Genomic DNA, 17,400 nt, shown 5'->3' with positions numbered 1-17,400 from the left:
TAAACCCGACAACCACCTTGCACAGTAGTCTTGTGGAGTTTTGAAGCCTGGAACGGTAAGGTGGTGGCGGGCCCGGCCCGGAGTGCTGCTCCCTGCAGCCTGAGGTGGGTGGGGAGCAGGACGATGGCGGTGGGCAGCTGCCACTGGGACCCCCTGGCCCTGGGGCTGCCACCGGAGCCAAGCCTGTCCCCGCAGGAGGGTCGTGGGGGCGGCCATGGGCCTTGGGCGCAGGTAGGCTGGTCAGGGAGGACCTGGCTTTGTCGGGCAGGGAGGGCTGGGCAGGCCGGGCTCTGTGCCCTGCCTGGGGTGGTCGGGGCTGCTGGAATCTGAGGGTTGCCACTTCACCTGTCGTTAATGCTCACACCAGCTGGTTTTTTCGTTAGCTCTGTTCATACAAACGCACTCTGGACAGTCACGAGCAAACTCCTAAATGACTGAAGAAAAGCCTTTTACAAAATACCTTTGCCAAAATTTGTAATGGTATTGGCTAAAACGTGGCCTAAGAGCTTCATGTGCTGCCCCCTGATGGGCCAGAATCAAGCGTTTGAAAGACTTGAGAGAGACTTAATGAGACTTACAGATAAATACTATTTTTCATGAGAGGAAGAAGAATTGGGAAACCAAATCCAACCAAAACTCCTTCCACTCCAGAAAAAAAAATAAAATCCATGCCTGTCAGTCTTTCTTTCTCAACCAGATCTGGTAAACCTGTGCCAAGCTAGCGCCAAGCTAGCACCAAGGAGAGGTTGTGAACTCTTCTCAGACAAGAACAACTTACAATTTTTATTCTCATCCTGTTCTTGCTTTCATACTCCCCCTTGTGGACTAAGCCATCAAAAATAATATCAAGGAAAAATATTCCTAAACTTTGCTCTGTTCCTTTACAGATCCAGTTTAAAATTCTGAGAGGACACAGTGATACTGTGAGCTCCTGTCATTTTTGCTTTGAAGACACAAAAATACTTTCATGCTCTTATGATAGAACAATGAAGCTCTGGGTATGTTATGAATTCAACAACAAATTTTAAAAAAATCTTAAAACTGAAATCAAACAAGGAATGTTATACAGGCATGAAGATTGGATCATCAAGGAGCCTTCTGAAGATATTTTATTGAAGTTTAAAAAGGAACTGTAAATGGTTTTGCAGCACAGATAAATAGTAAAACTCCTATTTCATACTTCAAACATATTCTTTGATGTTGAAGGGTAGCCCTTGTAAGCATATGTAGCATACGCTGAATCAGAGTTCTAGTTTATTACTTTTTTAAAATTGCAAGTTGATACACAAAGCTTACTCTTTTTCTCCTGAAAGTTCTTTTTTTCTGCCTTATTTATGTATTTGGCTGTTCGTAGCAGAGATGTAGAAGCTAGGGATCATGCAGTTGTCCCCAGCACGGCCATGGTGTTTTCACATTTGTTGTTTGCTTTTTCCTTTTATTTAAATCCTGATTTGCACCCTTTATTTTCTTGCTCTTCCAAGTTTTGTGTAGTTATCTGGGGTTTCCCTAAAATTCCAGCCACCCTGGGCAGGGCAACAGCGAGATCTGAACTGGGGAAGTGTACTGCTTCTGGGTGATCAAATCTAAATTTAGTGTAAAAGATAGCTTGGAGACCTATAGTTATGTGAGCCCTTGAATTTTATGCAAATGTCATGTATAAGCAAATGACAATGTAGCTGCACTAAATAGATTGCAGGCATGGAGATCTGGTATTTATTAAATAGTTATGACTTGATTCAAGAATTGGTAATGAGTTCTAGTAATGCCTTAATATAATATGAATACAGATGAAGTAATTTTATAAAGGATCTAAAGTGTTGACTTCTTACCCATGCAGTTTCTATCATTATCCAAACCTTTTTTCAAATGTACTGAAAAAAACCAAGAACCCCAAAAATTTAAAAAGTCCAGGCAGTTTTCAGTTAGCACCATTATGTGCTAACTGTGGATGGCTAGATCTAAGAAATCATGAAGTCTAGAATGAAAAAAGACCCATCTTCTAATGGTCAGTTCCAAAGTAAACAAATGTGGACATCTTAAGCAAATATTGTAGATAGGCGAAATAAATATAAGTGTATCTCAGTGTGTTAGTCATTACATTTATAGTTTAATAACTGTCAGAACTGTCAGTTCCAAACTTTCTTGCTTTGTCTGAACTCAGAACTGGAGCTTGTATTTTTTTTGTCATTAGCAAAATGTTATTCAGCTGTCTTACATGTAAGTAAACTGAAATCAAGACCCAAAAATAAGAAGATTAATTAAGAAGTTAATTGTTTTTAAGCACAGTAGATCATGAATGTTCATTTTGCTGGAAAGGGTACAATGTGCCACTTGCCCGACGTGTGGAAGGATTAATCTAAGAAATTTTATCTTTATAATTTCTAAGAAAGATTTATTTAACACTTGTTGAAGGATACTTATTTTTCAGAATCTGTCTCGAAGTATTTGCCTGAGTCTTGGGAACCTTCTGGTAGCAATGTATGGGCAAGATTATGTCAGTTTATTTTGATTAGCTTAGTTTTGTCTGGACAAGCCTAATTTCCCCCTCTGCAGGAACGGCTGAAGCAATTAGAATTCAGGAGAGTAGGGAGGACTTGGCTGGGGGGGCTCGGCGAGCCCTGCCGATTTCACTTTGGAGTTCTTCTTTTTTCCTCTGAAACAGTAGATATCAAATGATTGAGTGTACTGGGAAATCATTTGAAGTTCCTCTTGAGAACAGACAGTATCTCACTGACAGTCCACACATCTTTTGGAAAACAAAGATTAATAGGGTGCACAGCAAAGACTAGCTAAGTCTAGAAGGGCAGTTGTGACTGGAAGGCTTTTCTGACTCAGAAAAATAGAACACGAACATATGGTAAATTTGACCTGTTTTTTTTTTCCTTCAGTCTTAGAGATATTTCTAATTATTCTAGTGCCAGTTGTTAGGCCTGTAGTGCTTTGACAGACATTCAGAAAATAAGCGAAAAGGCAAAAAATAAATTTACCTTCACTCCAGTTTTGTCTGTTACCGAGAGCTGCCAAGTTAGCAGGATAGCTCCCTCAAGTGAAAGCCCTTGTAAGGAAGCAGCTCTAGATCTGAGACTTGACAGTTGGTGTTAAAAAGGGGAAGAGTAGTCAGGGTGCAATATTTTACTCTCATATTGAAGAAAAATCAAAGAACACATGCACAGTGAAGGCACTTTGTTGTCTGCTTTCAGACTACCTCCGAAACCTCTTGGTACTTACGCAAATAAAAACCTAATTGAAATAATAGGGTAATCATGGAAATAGGAAATTATTTCCCTAGATGAAGGTATGATGACTGATCCTGTGATACTTTGGTCTGTGAGTCACTCTGCATGTCAGCAGTCCTCCTGGTTATTTTTTGTTTTGATGTTTACAGTCAGGCACCATGATCCATTTGTAAAACTTGATTCATATTTTTATTTGTATTACTAAAGAACCTCAAGGCTTTACTCATGGGTTAGGACTGCACTATGCTTTGAACATTATATAAATATGACAAAAAGATAGTTCCTTCCTGAAATTGCTTAAAACTCTGGTAACAGATTAAGTAGGTAGAAGATGATAGAGTAATATAAATGAACAGGTAATGCAGTATAGGTCATAATCTCAGCACTTCAGCAATCTGTTAATTGCTGCTGTAGGAATCACAAAACAGAAATTTAAGAGGGGTTTTGTATTATGAGAGAGACTTCTGGTTATTTATAGGTGACTTCTTCAAAACATGAAAGACAGCAAAGGGGAGCTCATAAATTTTTGGAAATATAACAACCAAGTGACAAAGGCTGGCATCAAAGGTAGGGCAGAAGGGAGATGATGTCTCAGGATAAATCACAAAAAGCTTTGTGTTTGAAGACAAGAAGCTTGTATTTGTGACTGGATCAGTGAAGGAACACAGGCAGGGAATGACAATACAGACAGTAAAGGGAAGTCTGTGGAAGAATGTTGCACATGGATACAAGCAGGGGAGACTGCATTTGTGAATAAAATGATGATGCAATAATTGATACAGGGATGGCAGGCCTTGAGAGTGTGAGTTTTAACAATGTGAATGAAAATGGAAAGCCATATACTAGTTTATGAAGAAAGACTTGCCAGGATTTAGGCATGAACATGGATGTGAGAGTCTGAGAACTCTTTTCAAGAACTTTCGGATGAAAACTATTGTGATGGGAAGGAGATAAATAGAAGTCTGGGTGTGATAGATGAACAAGTCTGTTTCAGTCAGTCTTGAAGAGATAGAGTCTGAGACTGTAAGAGTAACTAAAGTAAGACTAACGTTACTGATTCACAAGTTCTGTTTTCCCTTATTTTGTGATGCTTTGTAATTTTTTTACAGTTTAGCAAAGCATTTCCTAATTAAACTCCTTTGGATTTATTCAAGGATGTTGAGAAAGGTTTTCCTATTGAAGTTTTTGAAGAACACACCGCCCCAATTTCTGAGTGCAACTTGACTCCTGATGACAGAAGGTGACCATTTTCTATCTTAATTTGTTAAAAAAAGAAAAGTTATGGTTTTTGCAATTGCAAGGTTCAATTTCAGGGCATGTGAAAACACTTAGTACAATGCTTAGAACAAATAAATTAACTTTTCAGTCCTTCATATGGTTTCCTAACTTGTACTACATCAAAGTCAAACTTCTTTCGCTTACTTTTGTGCTCCACGATAAGTCATTCTGTTATAATTTTGTTTTACATCTACCTCCCTACACTCTTTCTACTTTTCTCCATCCTTGACTTTCATTTACGCTCTCCACACTCTGCTACAGACTGTTTACTGCCAGACTCCTTCATCCACATGAACTACCATAAATCTCACCTTGTTCTCACCTACAATTTGTACAGGAGCTCTTAAATCTTTTCTGGTTTGCATATGATGTCTGCTGAATTAAACAGTAATCTTTTTATTGTCTTAAGCGTGTGTTGGAACAGTCCGATAGAGTATGGCCTCTTTTAGGGCAAAGGACTTGTCTAATACCGTTTTTGAGTTATATGGGGCTGAAAGTCTCTCTTTGCCATATGTTCTGAAAGGGGTGTATAAATATATATCACTTGTGTAAAAGAATTACATTGAATTAGTCAATGTTCAGGGGTTTATCTGTCAGTGAGATTTATACCTTCATAAAAGTTCTCTTCTGTCTGTACTGTTTATTGATATTCTATAGCCTTTCCATTAAGCCTGTCCTGTCAGTTAAAGAAGAAATGCATCTTAATCCAGTGTCAATCTGTGGACATAATAATTAAAACAACTGCAGCATATATTAACATGTGCTAAAGTAGGTCATGCAGCACCTCTAGGGGTACTATTTCTGGCATATTTTGTCATGAAGTCACAGTTTAAATAAATTTTTATCAGATTGTAGAGTTGACTCATAAGTTTTTTGATCACTGAATAGTACATGTGCTATGCTGCCTACTGCAATTGTGCATATTTTTGAAAACTGCTAAGCAGCAAGTAAAATACCATTGTGTCCAGCACTGGAAACCACTTTCCAATAAAAAATGCTACCAGTTCATAAACTTCATGTGGTCTTCTGTGTTCTGTGTTTCCATTCAGGAGCAGAGATTGGGCTGGTTGTGGGAAGTATACACATATGGAGAAAATAAGATTTTAACAATCTAATGGTGGGTTTAGTTGTTAGAATCTTAATGCATCGAGTTTCTTTGGCAAAATGTATAAAAGTGACAGTTCATGATCTTTATAAAAATAAAAAGCCACAATGGTACTAAAAACATTTGTCATGTCCAGTGACAGTCAATATAAATACTACTTTAGATATTTTAAAATATTTTAATAAAACTGTGTGAGGGAAAAATTTTTGACCTCCCATTTCATGGAAACCTGCCAGTTTTAGAAAACTTTATTGACTAGCTTGAGTAGCTTTGTTGTCGTTTTGTTTGTTTGTTGTCGTTTGTTGTGGCTTTGTGTTTGTGCAAAGCAGCATTTGTTGTATAGGGTTACTCAGCAACATGCCACTGAAAATCCAAAAAGCCCTGCTGACAAGAATACTTCACATGCATTAAAGAAAAGACACATAATGGCTTTAAAATTGCACACATGGCATTTTTGTTATTAGTTTCTATCCAAAATAGAAATAATCCTTTTTTCAAGTAGTAATACTAATTTTTGCTGTAGCCTTCAAAAATCTGTTTTAAATTAGTAGGTGTGAAGATGTCAAATCATTGTCAGAATTAAATATTGTCATTTATTTGGTAATTAACTTCTTTTAAGTAAAAACATTGATTGCTGTTTTCACTAATATCTTTAGAGTGGTAACATCATCATACGATAACACTGTCAAGGCTTGGGATATGGAAACAGGAAAAATGCTTGTACGTATCCTTTTGAAAGCATCTTGCAGATGTAAAATTTACAACTGTAAAATTCAGGTTTATTGCTATGTATTTATAGATAAGAAAACAAACCATTCGTTGTTAGCACAATACAATATAGTTAGGGTAGGTAGGCTTGATTTTTAGTCCTAGTTTTGGTACTGATGATTTCTTGATCTTGGGTAAGTCTCTTGATAAACACATGTCAGTTATTTCAGATACCAGTAGGTACGATAATAGTAACCTGTCTCAGAAGAGATATTTAAGGTTGATTAAATTAACGTTTTAGGGTTTGAACAGGGTGGCCTTGTCTAATTTTAAGTTTATCGCTAACGCAAAAATAGAAGACTTGGATATAAAGACATCTATCAGCTTTCACCAAAACAAAGTAACATCAAAAGCCGCCTTTCTGAACCTGCTTACAGATTATAGAAAGCCTGCTTTAAAACTCTCTAACCCTCAAGCATGTTTCTAAATCCTTTTATTTTCTCTTTAGTGGACAGTAGAACATGAAGGCATTGTAACTTCGTGTAATATTTCTTGTGATGGTAGATATGTGGTATCTGGTTCAGACAAAGAAAATACTATATGTGTTTTTGATGCAGTAAGTGCAACAGTAGTGGCACATATCCAAGGTGAGACTGATGACTTTTACATCTTGTTTATGCAGTTCTTGAATTTTTTTTATTTCTTACAAAAACCTGAGAAAATTAATTAATTTAGTTCAGTTCAAATACCCTTACCTGAGAACAGCAAAACCCCCTTACCTGTAATACATAAATGCAGTATTTTTCAGAATAGGCTCATAAAAAGGGGATAATGGGCCAAAATTAGACCAACAGTGATTATTTTTGAAGCATTATTTCCCTTTGAAGGTCATTTCACTAGTGAGACCTCAGTTCCATGAGGTTTCCGTTCAGAACTGCAGGTCAGGGAGTTTGCCATTCCTGCAGAATTAGCTTCTAAATATATAAGCAGTCTTACAAATGTTAAGTTAGCGTATGGATAACGTGCTGCTGTGAATCAGAGCCTGATGGTAAAATAATTTGTGTTTAAAAGTAAGGAGTGCAACAAATAGATCATAATAGCTTCATTAGAACTGTCTCTGTTAGGTGACACTATGAGGACATATTTTGTTTACATTATTTTAATGGAGCTGTTTGCATTCTTAAAGTGTAATTACCTGTTTAAGTGCTCCCTAAGAGTCTGAGTAATTAACTATCATTGGCATTGTGGGGCCACACTTCCAGACTTATTTTCAGGAATGGAGCAGAGAAATAAATTACTAAGGGCAGTCTGCAAATTTACATTAATTGTGTATCTTGAGTGCCTGGGTACACGTTCATATTCGTACTGTCTGCAGTACAATGAGGCCTCTCTTTCACTGAGAGGTAGGTGAGGAGGTGTCCTAGCCAGTGAAATAGCAATTTTGAAATTATAGCATTTTGGAAATAGACTGATGCATAGATGCTCTGGGTAGTTCTGCCTTTCAGACCTCTGTTCTAAGATCCAGATGTAAGCATTCAAAATAACTAATGGTCTCACTTAATGTTTTTCGCATAGGTCATCACAAAAGTACAATCACAAGATGTTGTTTTGACCCTGATAACCAAAGAGTGACTTCAGTATCATATGATAAGACTGTAAAGCTATGGGATTTGCTAACGCGATCCACCTCAATTACAATTAATGAGTAAGAAACAATACTATAGTTACATGTGCATGGCATTACTTGTGTCTTTCACAATTATTAGTGAGGTTTACGCTAAGATCTGTACTAGAGAAAATGAACAATAATTGTTGAACTAAATAAGGTAACACGCAAGGAAATGATACATAACAGAAAGTGTGAATAAAGTGGTCCGCTCAAGCTTCCTGCTGTAAATAACTGAAAAAAATGTATTTTGATGACTGTAAGCATTTCTAGTGCTATTTTTGTAGAGTTTCTAGGTTCTTGGGTATATATAGAGGCAGAAAATAGCATATGCAATATGGTACTGCAGTGTAAACTTGTTCTAATTTCTACTAATTAGGAAAAATCATTGACAAATGAGACAAAATATTACAATAGTGAAGTCTTTAAAAACATGATGGAGTGGAGCAAAAATAATACAGAGGAAAAGGAGAAATATATCTAGATGTTAAGAATTGATAATTAAGCATGACTTCTTACAGAATATTTTGTGATAATTAGGTTTTGCATTGCAACCTTAGCTCTTCATAAAATTCATAGGCCTCAGAGCAACCACAGAATGTTTCTACTTTACTCCTAATGAGCTCCAGTGAAGATCTCACAGACTTCCAAACAATCTGTTCCATTGCCTCATTGTGTTAATCATTAGAAAGATTTTCCTAAGGTGGACTATTTTGGTGGCAGCTTAAGCTCACATGTTTCTGTTTAGATCCACTTCAGACATGGAGAACAGATTATTCCCTTGTTTTCTTCTACATTTTTATATAGAGCCAAGAACTTCTATCATATCTGAGTCTTCTTCTCAGTAGATTAAACCATACTTATTCATTTAATACTTAATGATTATTTCCTATTTTACTGATCATTCTTGCTGTTGATCTCTGAGATCTTTCCAACTGGCACACATCTTTCTTGAATTATGTGGCTCCATAATGTAAACAGTGTTCCCTCTAACTGGAAAAAAATAGTAATGAATTATTATTACATGCTTTGCTGTGGATGTGCCCGTTTGTATGTCCTACGATGAGATTTACTCTTTTTTTGACAGCATGATGGTGAAGATGTGTCAGTATTTGCTGCATCTTTTTTTTTTTGCAGACTGTGGTATGGTCCATTGTTCCCACCACTTATCCGTGCAGTTGATTATTTGTATGTTATTACAGAATGTCAGATTTGACAAAATCGACTTACCAGGCAGCACGTGTATTAGACAATTAAATACTGTAACACTCCTACAAACTGCACTGATGACAGCATTGTTTCCTGTAGAGACTGTTCTAACTCTTATTTTCTTGATTGTTTCTTCAATTTGTGAAGATAATTTTGAATTTTAATCTTCTCCCTTGTATAACTGCAGACCGTCTGGCTTCATGTTGTATCTGTACTCTTTATCTCATCATCTACATTGTTAATGGAAGTATGAAATAGGACTTGACTCAGGACAGATGCTGTGTACCCCAGCTCAATATGTACTTTCATTTTCACAGTGAAATAATTATGGCCACTCTCTGAGTACAGAGATTGTTTTTCCAGGTCATTTTTCCTTATATGCTTTTGGAGAAGGTCATGCGCAGTGCCAGAAGCCTTGCTCAGTATTATATCCTGAGCCTTCATGGGCTGAACTCTCTCTCTCACCAAAGGCAGTATTACAGTAAAAACATTATGTCACTTTAGGATTTTGTTATAGTCTAAAGAAGGAAGTATGCAATAACAGAGATGTCAATTCACCCATTGAAAATATCAATGGCTTTAAATAAACTCAATCAATTTAGCTTTGAATTCTTAAAGCAATAATCAGGGAGAGAGTCTGCCTTTAAATACTGTAATAAAATTGTCTTTAAGGGATTAGGAATTACTTTGGATGGGAAATTCAATCCGCCACGTTGTAATGTTTCTTTTAAATTGCAGTGACTACAGCATTGTTTCCTGCAAGAGATGCTCATAATCATTTCCCTAGTGTAGATTTCAGGAAACACTAGAGTCCTCCCCCAGTTCTGGAATGTCCAGATTTCTTTTCTGACTGGTATCACTGGTTCCAAAATTAGACTTTAATCTAGAATTGTTTAATCTTTTTCCTCTGTATTTTTGAGTTGAAATTTGCATGTAGAGATAGATGCATGTTATTTATGTAACGAAAAATGGGTGGCTCTTTTTGGTAACTTACTTTTAGTAAAATGCAGTTGTGCTGTAGCTGCTTAACAATTTCTTGTTAAGCTGTGGTCAAGGAAAGAAATAGCTGGTCCCTTGTCACTTAAGAGCTAGGGTTCAATCCTGCAAAATGACCTATTCCCATAAGGGATTTAAGCCCATGCTGGCTCTGAGGTTGTAAGCAGCTCCAGAGACTTTACAGAAATATTCATATGGATAAAATTCAGAATATGCTTATGGTGCTTTACTAGATGGACGCAGGGTGCTCACTGTTGCAGGAGGCTCTATGAGAGATTTGTGATGGTTACAAAAGCTCACTCTGCCTATGTTTTTCAACTGTGTTTCAGCGGACACAGCAATGCTATCTCAGATTGCTGCTTTACCTCTGACGGTCATTACTTGTGCACAGCATCCTGGGACAGAAGCTTAAAAATATGGGACATAAAGACAGGAGAATTTCAGTGTCATGAGCCCGTCTCCCTGAACCAAGGGCATGAAGGTTCTGTTAGTTCCTGCTGTTTTAGCCAAGATGGTGAGTTGTCTTAATACTAGTGCACGATGCATCTCAGTACCTATGCATAGGACATCTTAGAGGAACCACAAGTGACCACTGTAAGCACGTAATTAATTGATCATTTCCAAGATAACATGTTTAATTATGAGAAAATTATGTCCATGTAATTAAATAAACTGAAATTGATGGTTTGTGTTCAGTCTTAACCAGGCAACTGGAACACTTGCTTAATTGATATACCCATCAAGAGGCATAATCAAAAGATCATAACAGAGTATAAGCACAATACTATGTTAGAAGATCAACTTGGCACTTGTGGCTATTCTCCGAGCATTAGTTAGTTAAAAAACATGTTCAGTAAATACTGCACTGATCTGTAATAATTAGGCAAATGTGTACGTCTTTGTTAGTACCCCCAAAAGTAACGTTACTTCACAGCCCAAACAACATATGCTAGTAACGTCCTTCTGAAAAACCTTATGGATGTTCTCAGCTACACTGATGGGGTACATAAACTACCATGTTCAAAGTAGATGATATTTATGAGTTATAGCAAGACAATTTGGCACCTGGATCTCGGTATCTCCTTGATGCTTGGATGAATAGGAGGAGAATAGGAGGAAGAAACAGACTCCGCAGTTTACCTATATCTGAGCGGGAGGTAGTGGGGGGCAACTTCTTACTGCCCTAGTTCTGTTACTTTCACTAGATCATAGGCAACTCCTAGTCCCTCCACAAGATGAAATTAGTGTTACTGCAGACTGCTGCTGTGCTGAAACAGCTTACCTTCTCTTCACTGGGATGGACTAATATGAATTTCTGTACATTGTGATCTAATTGGATGTTTTCTTCTGCAACTTCACATCTGAATACTCCAGCAAAAATGACTCCCAAACTGCTGACAGCACGTTAATCTGCAGTCATACCCATACAGTGCTTTCTGAGTTAGGCAACTAAAATAAATAAATAGCAACTCTGTGGGGAAAAATGTACCTTCAGCTTGAAGATATCCAAATACAGATAGGCCTATGAATATTGGAATCTGAAAGCATGCTTTGTACACTAAACTCTACTTTTTTCTATTTCATCCAGAGCTGACCTAACGATTCTGAAAGTATTCTCTATATTTTAATTCTTAAACAAGGTATCTTCTTAATTTTCTAAGTCAACAGAATGTTCCTGTATGTTTTTTTCCACTCAGTTGCATGTGGCTAAATTTCTGTATTAATATTTACAAAATTAAGAACAATAACAAAAAGTAGCTGAAAGAAACTCCTACTATCTTGTTAAGCCATGACTAACAGCTTATTATGCAAATTTTTATTTTAAAAGTCTGACTCAGTGTTAGATGGAGACTCTTATTAGTCTGTATGACAAAGCACAGATAATAGTATTCTGATTTTATATTTCAGCATCGCTTGTTGTGTCTGGCGGATATGACAAAACTATAGCTATATGGGATACAGAGGCAGGCTATAAAAAGCTAAGCTTAAAGGTACTGAGCTCTTATTTGGTCACTAGTTTGATGAGAAGGTTTAAAATGTCTTGCTGGTTTAAAAGCATTGTATATTTAATATTCTGACAAATACCCTTGCCTGTCCATTTTAGATACAGGCAAGAATATATACTGGATTTGCATAATATAATTTCCTAGAACAGTATATTCTTATCCAGTTAACTACAAAGATATTTGTCAAGTCAGTTCTTAATAAGCTATTAAATTTATCTTTTTATGAACAAGCTTATTTAAGGATTATGTTGAATGGAGTTGTACCTGTGTTTTAGGAGAGAGTTTCTTCCAGCAAGTAACAAGAGCCTGGATAGTGCATATATTCATTTTGAAATGCCACACTCTTGAATATTTGCATGTTTCCATGCTTGCTTATGTCCACAGAAAGCAGTACATTAAAAGGGAAGCACTAAAAAAATAACATAAATATAGGTGTTGAGGTTGTGAAGCTTAGCTCAGTCCCTAGATTACAGAGTTTACTTCTTATAGTGACAGGGGTGTGATCCACCATGTTTCCGTGCTTTTTAGGATGGACAGTTTTGTAAATGAGGTAGCTATTCAGTATTTACTTATCCCTGCTAAGAGCTAGGCCTCCTCTTTTCTTCCATATCCATGGTAATACTAACCAAAATTTGAGGTGGTAATACCTGCCTAAAATAATAATAAAAACAAAAAGTCCAACCCTCATTCAGGGTTTTTTGTGCCATCGTGACTTTTAGTTTTTGCAAAAATACCATATTGTATTACGATACCTTTAATTTGTTTTTTGTTTTAGTAGAAACAATCCACAAGACTTGAAGTCATGATCAGACATGTGGGTCAAAGAAAAGGATTAACAGTATTCATAAGTTATGTGCATGCATTTTGCAAATGTTAATTTCACAGAAGTCAAGCAATGTCAGAGTTCAGATGTGCAACCTTGGCTCTTTCCTATCTTATGAAAATATGATTTTAATAGACTTTTTTTTTTTTTACTTACTGCATGCACTATTCAAGGCTTAGTTAAGACACTCATGAACAGACCCATCTGGAAGATCTCAGAAAAGACCACTTTCCTTCAAAACCTTGGGCTTAAAAATAGCTTTCAACTGCTGTAGTGTTCAAGATAGCATCTTCATATAGGAGAGCTCATAAGCCTGTGCCTCACACCCATTAGCTTCAATGTAAGCTACCTACCCTCCAGCACTGGAACTGTACTGATTAAACCTTTTGAGCAATAACAGTACACATTCTCCACCAGCATCACTGCTTTACATAATACAGCTACTGCAAATATCCCAGTTCACAGCAATCACTTTAAGTAACTCAGTTTCCCATAAAAAAGAAGGCATCTGTTTAAATGCTAATATCTTTGTAACTATGGAGAATTCCAGCTTAGTATCTGTGCCTTGGTATAATTATATTCTGGGCTCGTACATAAATTTAAAAAAATGTTTTAAAGATTCTGCTATAAAACCCATGTTTTATGTATGCATGTTTGATGACTACTTTGTGCTGGAAAAATATATGTTAATCTTTTTATTACATTTCTCAGGTGGGGCATTTGTCTATCAAAATGACAGCATGCCTTCCTGAACTCTAGGAATTTTTTGTTAATATCTTTCATGTTTGAATAACCTCCCCAGCTGGAATAAATAATTCGTTTTAGATTTTAACCCGTTTCTGCTCTTGCGCCAGCTCAATGCTGTTAAACTCAAATCAGCTGTGCTGCTGTTGTCAGAACAAGGATATCTGATACAGCTGCTTGACTTGGCCTGCTTTCAGAATCCTTGTCCTTCCCTTAAATGGGGGGAAGCTGCCGCCTGTTCTCACAGCTCTTCCTTCCATTATCACATGATAAACTGCCTTTAGGTTTTTGTTTTTAGGTAAAAAGTATTAGAAGTCAACTCTCTCTTGACAATTCTTTATGAAACTGTTTAAAGAATAGAAAAGACCTATACTTAAATGGTGCTTAAACCCATGGTAACTGCGTAGCTCTTCTGAGTGCTACAACTAGTGGTCTGGTTACTAGAGGTGGTAACAGCCACTGATTTCAGGTATATGTAGGAAAGTATGAACTTCATAACAACACTTTTTTCTTGACCGGACATGAGGCACTCTAGATAAGATCTTTCTCATTGCATTTCAAAATGGATTTATGGTACAATTAGGGGTTTTTTAAATGATAATAAAAATAATAAAGTTTTCTTCCTTGTGTTAATAGTTAAATTTTGCTTTACTTGTAGGGTCATTGGGACTGGGTGACAGATGTTGCAATTAGCAAAACCAAGAAATGGATTCTTTCAGCTTCAAAGGTAATTACTAACTCCTGATGTGGTTTCTCAGGAGCTAACTTATAAATGATGTGAAGATTTCATCCCTTGTTTTCAGCTTTTTTTTTTTAAATTAAATTTAACAACGATGAAGTTGTTCATAAAAGTGCTAAGCTGTAACCAGTATTTACCTCAAGTAATCACAGAAAATCTTTAAAAGAATTTGATAAGTGTGTTTATTTTTGGTTATTTTAAAATGTGCAGGCAGTTTTAAGATTGCTAAAGATTGTTTCCAAAGACATGATATGTAAAGGTGAGAGAGTTTAGCTCTCATATTGAGAGAGTTCATTTGATGAGATGAGATTTCATCCTTATGGAGATGATGTAAATCACTCTTCTGGTAATATACAAATACATCAAAATAATTGCATCTTTTTCTCAGGATTCTACTCTGGGATTGTGGAATATTGAAAAAATAGATCATATCCCTTCAGTGGTAGAAAGGAAAAAACCAAGAGGCTCCAAAATTGCTCAGGTCCTATCACTTTAGTTTTTTACTACACTTCATAATTTATTTGGAAAGAAGATTTGAATGTTAAAGGAAAGCTGTTAGATTTCTAGGCTGAAAATTGACTGTGTGTGTTCTCTACTTGAAAAGATTGTCAAATCCTTTTTTGGGATTGGGATGTAGTAACAACAGTTCTTAAAATTTATTTTGGTAAGGACACCAGTTTTCATATACAGGTATGTTTTTGTTTTTAGAAAACAGCCACATATATGTACTTTTAAAAATAAACGTCTCTTGGTTTTCTACACCTGATGCTGCTGCAGAGTAATTGGCTGCTTACATAGGAGTGTTACTAAACAAGGCAGGTAATATTTGTGCGCTCCTGGACATAAATCAGCTTATATGAATTCTGAGGAGTGTCTTTTTAAAGCAGAGACTGTATGTATTCTGACTTCTAAAACATTAATTATAAACAGATGCTAAGAAAGAACATTAAGAAGCTTAATGCTATTGAAACATGCTTTTTATTACAGCCCCTCAGTTGCTTTTGGTAGTGGCTTTGCAAAATCTTGTGTGTATTTTTCTCCTTGTCAATAACCATTAAGTGAAACTGCATGAAAAAGAACTTTTTCTATTATTTCTACAATATATTTATTAGACTTTCTTGTTGAATGGCAGGTACTCAAAAGCAGCGTGCAGCTTTTTAAAGCTTTTAAATAAGTTTTATAAATGTGCCAGCAGTAAAAATGTGTGCAGTCCTAAAAGTATCAACTTAAAAAATGTGAGAATATGGTTAAAACTGCTACAGGGAAGGATTTTTTTTGTGTGCATTTTAGCAATACTTAAAGTGTACAAAACAATTAGAAAAATGTCTCAAATTTTTTGTAAATAGTTTCACAAGTAGTGGATTGGGAATCAGTGTTATGTTGACAGATAGAAGTGGATTAAACTTAATGAGTGTGTAGTCAGCAGAAAAACTTCTTTGTACTGACTGCAGTGGGTTAATATTTAATTTAAAATTATTGTTATGCATTAATTTTCTTTTCTTTTTTATTTTTCTTTCTACATTTCTCCTTTAGTCAGGTAATGGTCAGGTAAAAAAAAAGTAAACAAAAAAAAGCCCCAAACCACATAGTGATCATCACTAAGACAGAACAGATGGATACCCATCAAGGCACCCAAAAAGTAAAGTATGATACCGTATTAGTTGAAAAAAATGACAGTTCACATAAAATATAGTTTCATTCAGGGAAAAAACCTCAAAATCATTCATGACAGGAATTAATTTTGAGCAGCACTATCTGTGTTAAGTTGACCACAGCTGTGTGCACTCAGTGCATTTCAAAACTCAGGCCTAGAAATATGTAGAGCTGTACCTTCATGAGTGAAATAATGCATGTGTCACAGATGATTAACTGAAACACCATTTTTGTTATATTTACATTAGTGTGAAGAATGTGAAAAAACTTTCTTATGCCTGCAGTGTAGTGACTCTGAAGTGATATCCCAGTGTGTATTCTGCCACCTGTCTTCTCCAGTGAGAAAAACTTTACCGTTGCCACCTCCTGTTTCTCCTGATCTTTAAATTAAACTAGCAGTCTTGGAATGTTAACAATTTAAGTATAAATGCAGTGTCTGTCCATCTTCATGTAATACACATATAAAGCTAAGACTTTCCTCGAACCTTGCTCTACCATAGTATTTTGTGTGAAGAACAATAAAATACATTCTACTAATCCATTAAACAGCTGTGACTTATCAGGTAAAGAATTAAATCCCCAGGAGTAGAAATCTTGCTTACGCTGCATGGTACTAGAGGATAAAATTACTTACTTGTCCTTCGGAAAATTTTAAAATAATACACTAGTTCCAAGTTAAAGTTACTAAAGAAAATATGTGGCTATATAAACTATTGACAGGTTTCCTTCCATTCTTTAGATAAACCGTTATTCTTTAGTGTGGCAAGCAAAGAATCTTTGCTAACAGTGGACATCAGAAAGAGCTTTTGGAATAAGACCATAAACTCTTTTCTAACTTCTTGATGTACCCATTACAACAGTTTTGTAAAGGAGCTTTCAGGCTTTGAGAGTAAGTTGTGGTTCATATCTGATATGATGCAGCATAAATTAGTTCTGTGTAATAAAGGCTCCCCCCCAGCAATGAGCATGGTGGTTTTTCTACCCTTTTTTAGGAGCAACCCTGAGAGGATTGTATCTATTCAGTACATGTGAGAATGTCAATTAATAAAAGATTGAAGTGTTTCAAAATGTTTGGAAGCTTTATTTCTAAAAGTAGTGTTTTCAACATTTCTTTCTAAAAGGAACTTTTAGAAGTGGGGAAAGTAGTTGGAACCGGGCATGCAACAGCCTGGAATGCAGTCAAACTGTGGAATACAAAGAAATTGAAGTAGGTAGATTTTTTTCCCCTTGTTTAAAT

The 17,400-nt window shown here is 36.1% G+C and overlaps 1 protein-coding gene across 1 annotated transcript; it reads left to right on the top strand.

The window, feature by feature from the left end:
* The first annotated feature begins 123 nt into the window (after positions 1–123).
* On the top strand, positions 124–17,196 carry WDR88 (WD repeat domain 88). The gene is made up of 11 exons (XM_075100984.1): positions 124–231; positions 888–998; positions 4,391–4,476; positions 6,276–6,339; positions 6,836–6,974; positions 7,903–8,032; positions 10,528–10,712; positions 12,107–12,189; positions 14,430–14,498; positions 14,899–14,991; positions 16,412–17,196. The coding sequence occupies exons 1-11, from the start codon at positions 124–126 to the stop codon at positions 16,547–16,549; spliced, it is 1,206 nt and encodes a 401-aa protein (XP_074957085.1). The 3' UTR covers positions 16,550–17,196.
* The last annotated feature ends 204 nt before the right edge of the window (positions 17,197–17,400 follow it).

This window comes from Phalacrocorax aristotelis, chromosome 8 (assembly GCF_949628215.1).
Source record: "Phalacrocorax aristotelis chromosome 8, bGulAri2.1, whole genome shotgun sequence".
NCBI lineage: Eukaryota > Metazoa > Chordata > Aves > Suliformes > Phalacrocoracidae > Phalacrocorax > Phalacrocorax aristotelis.
This window is presented reverse-complemented; position numbering and strand designations above follow the sequence as displayed.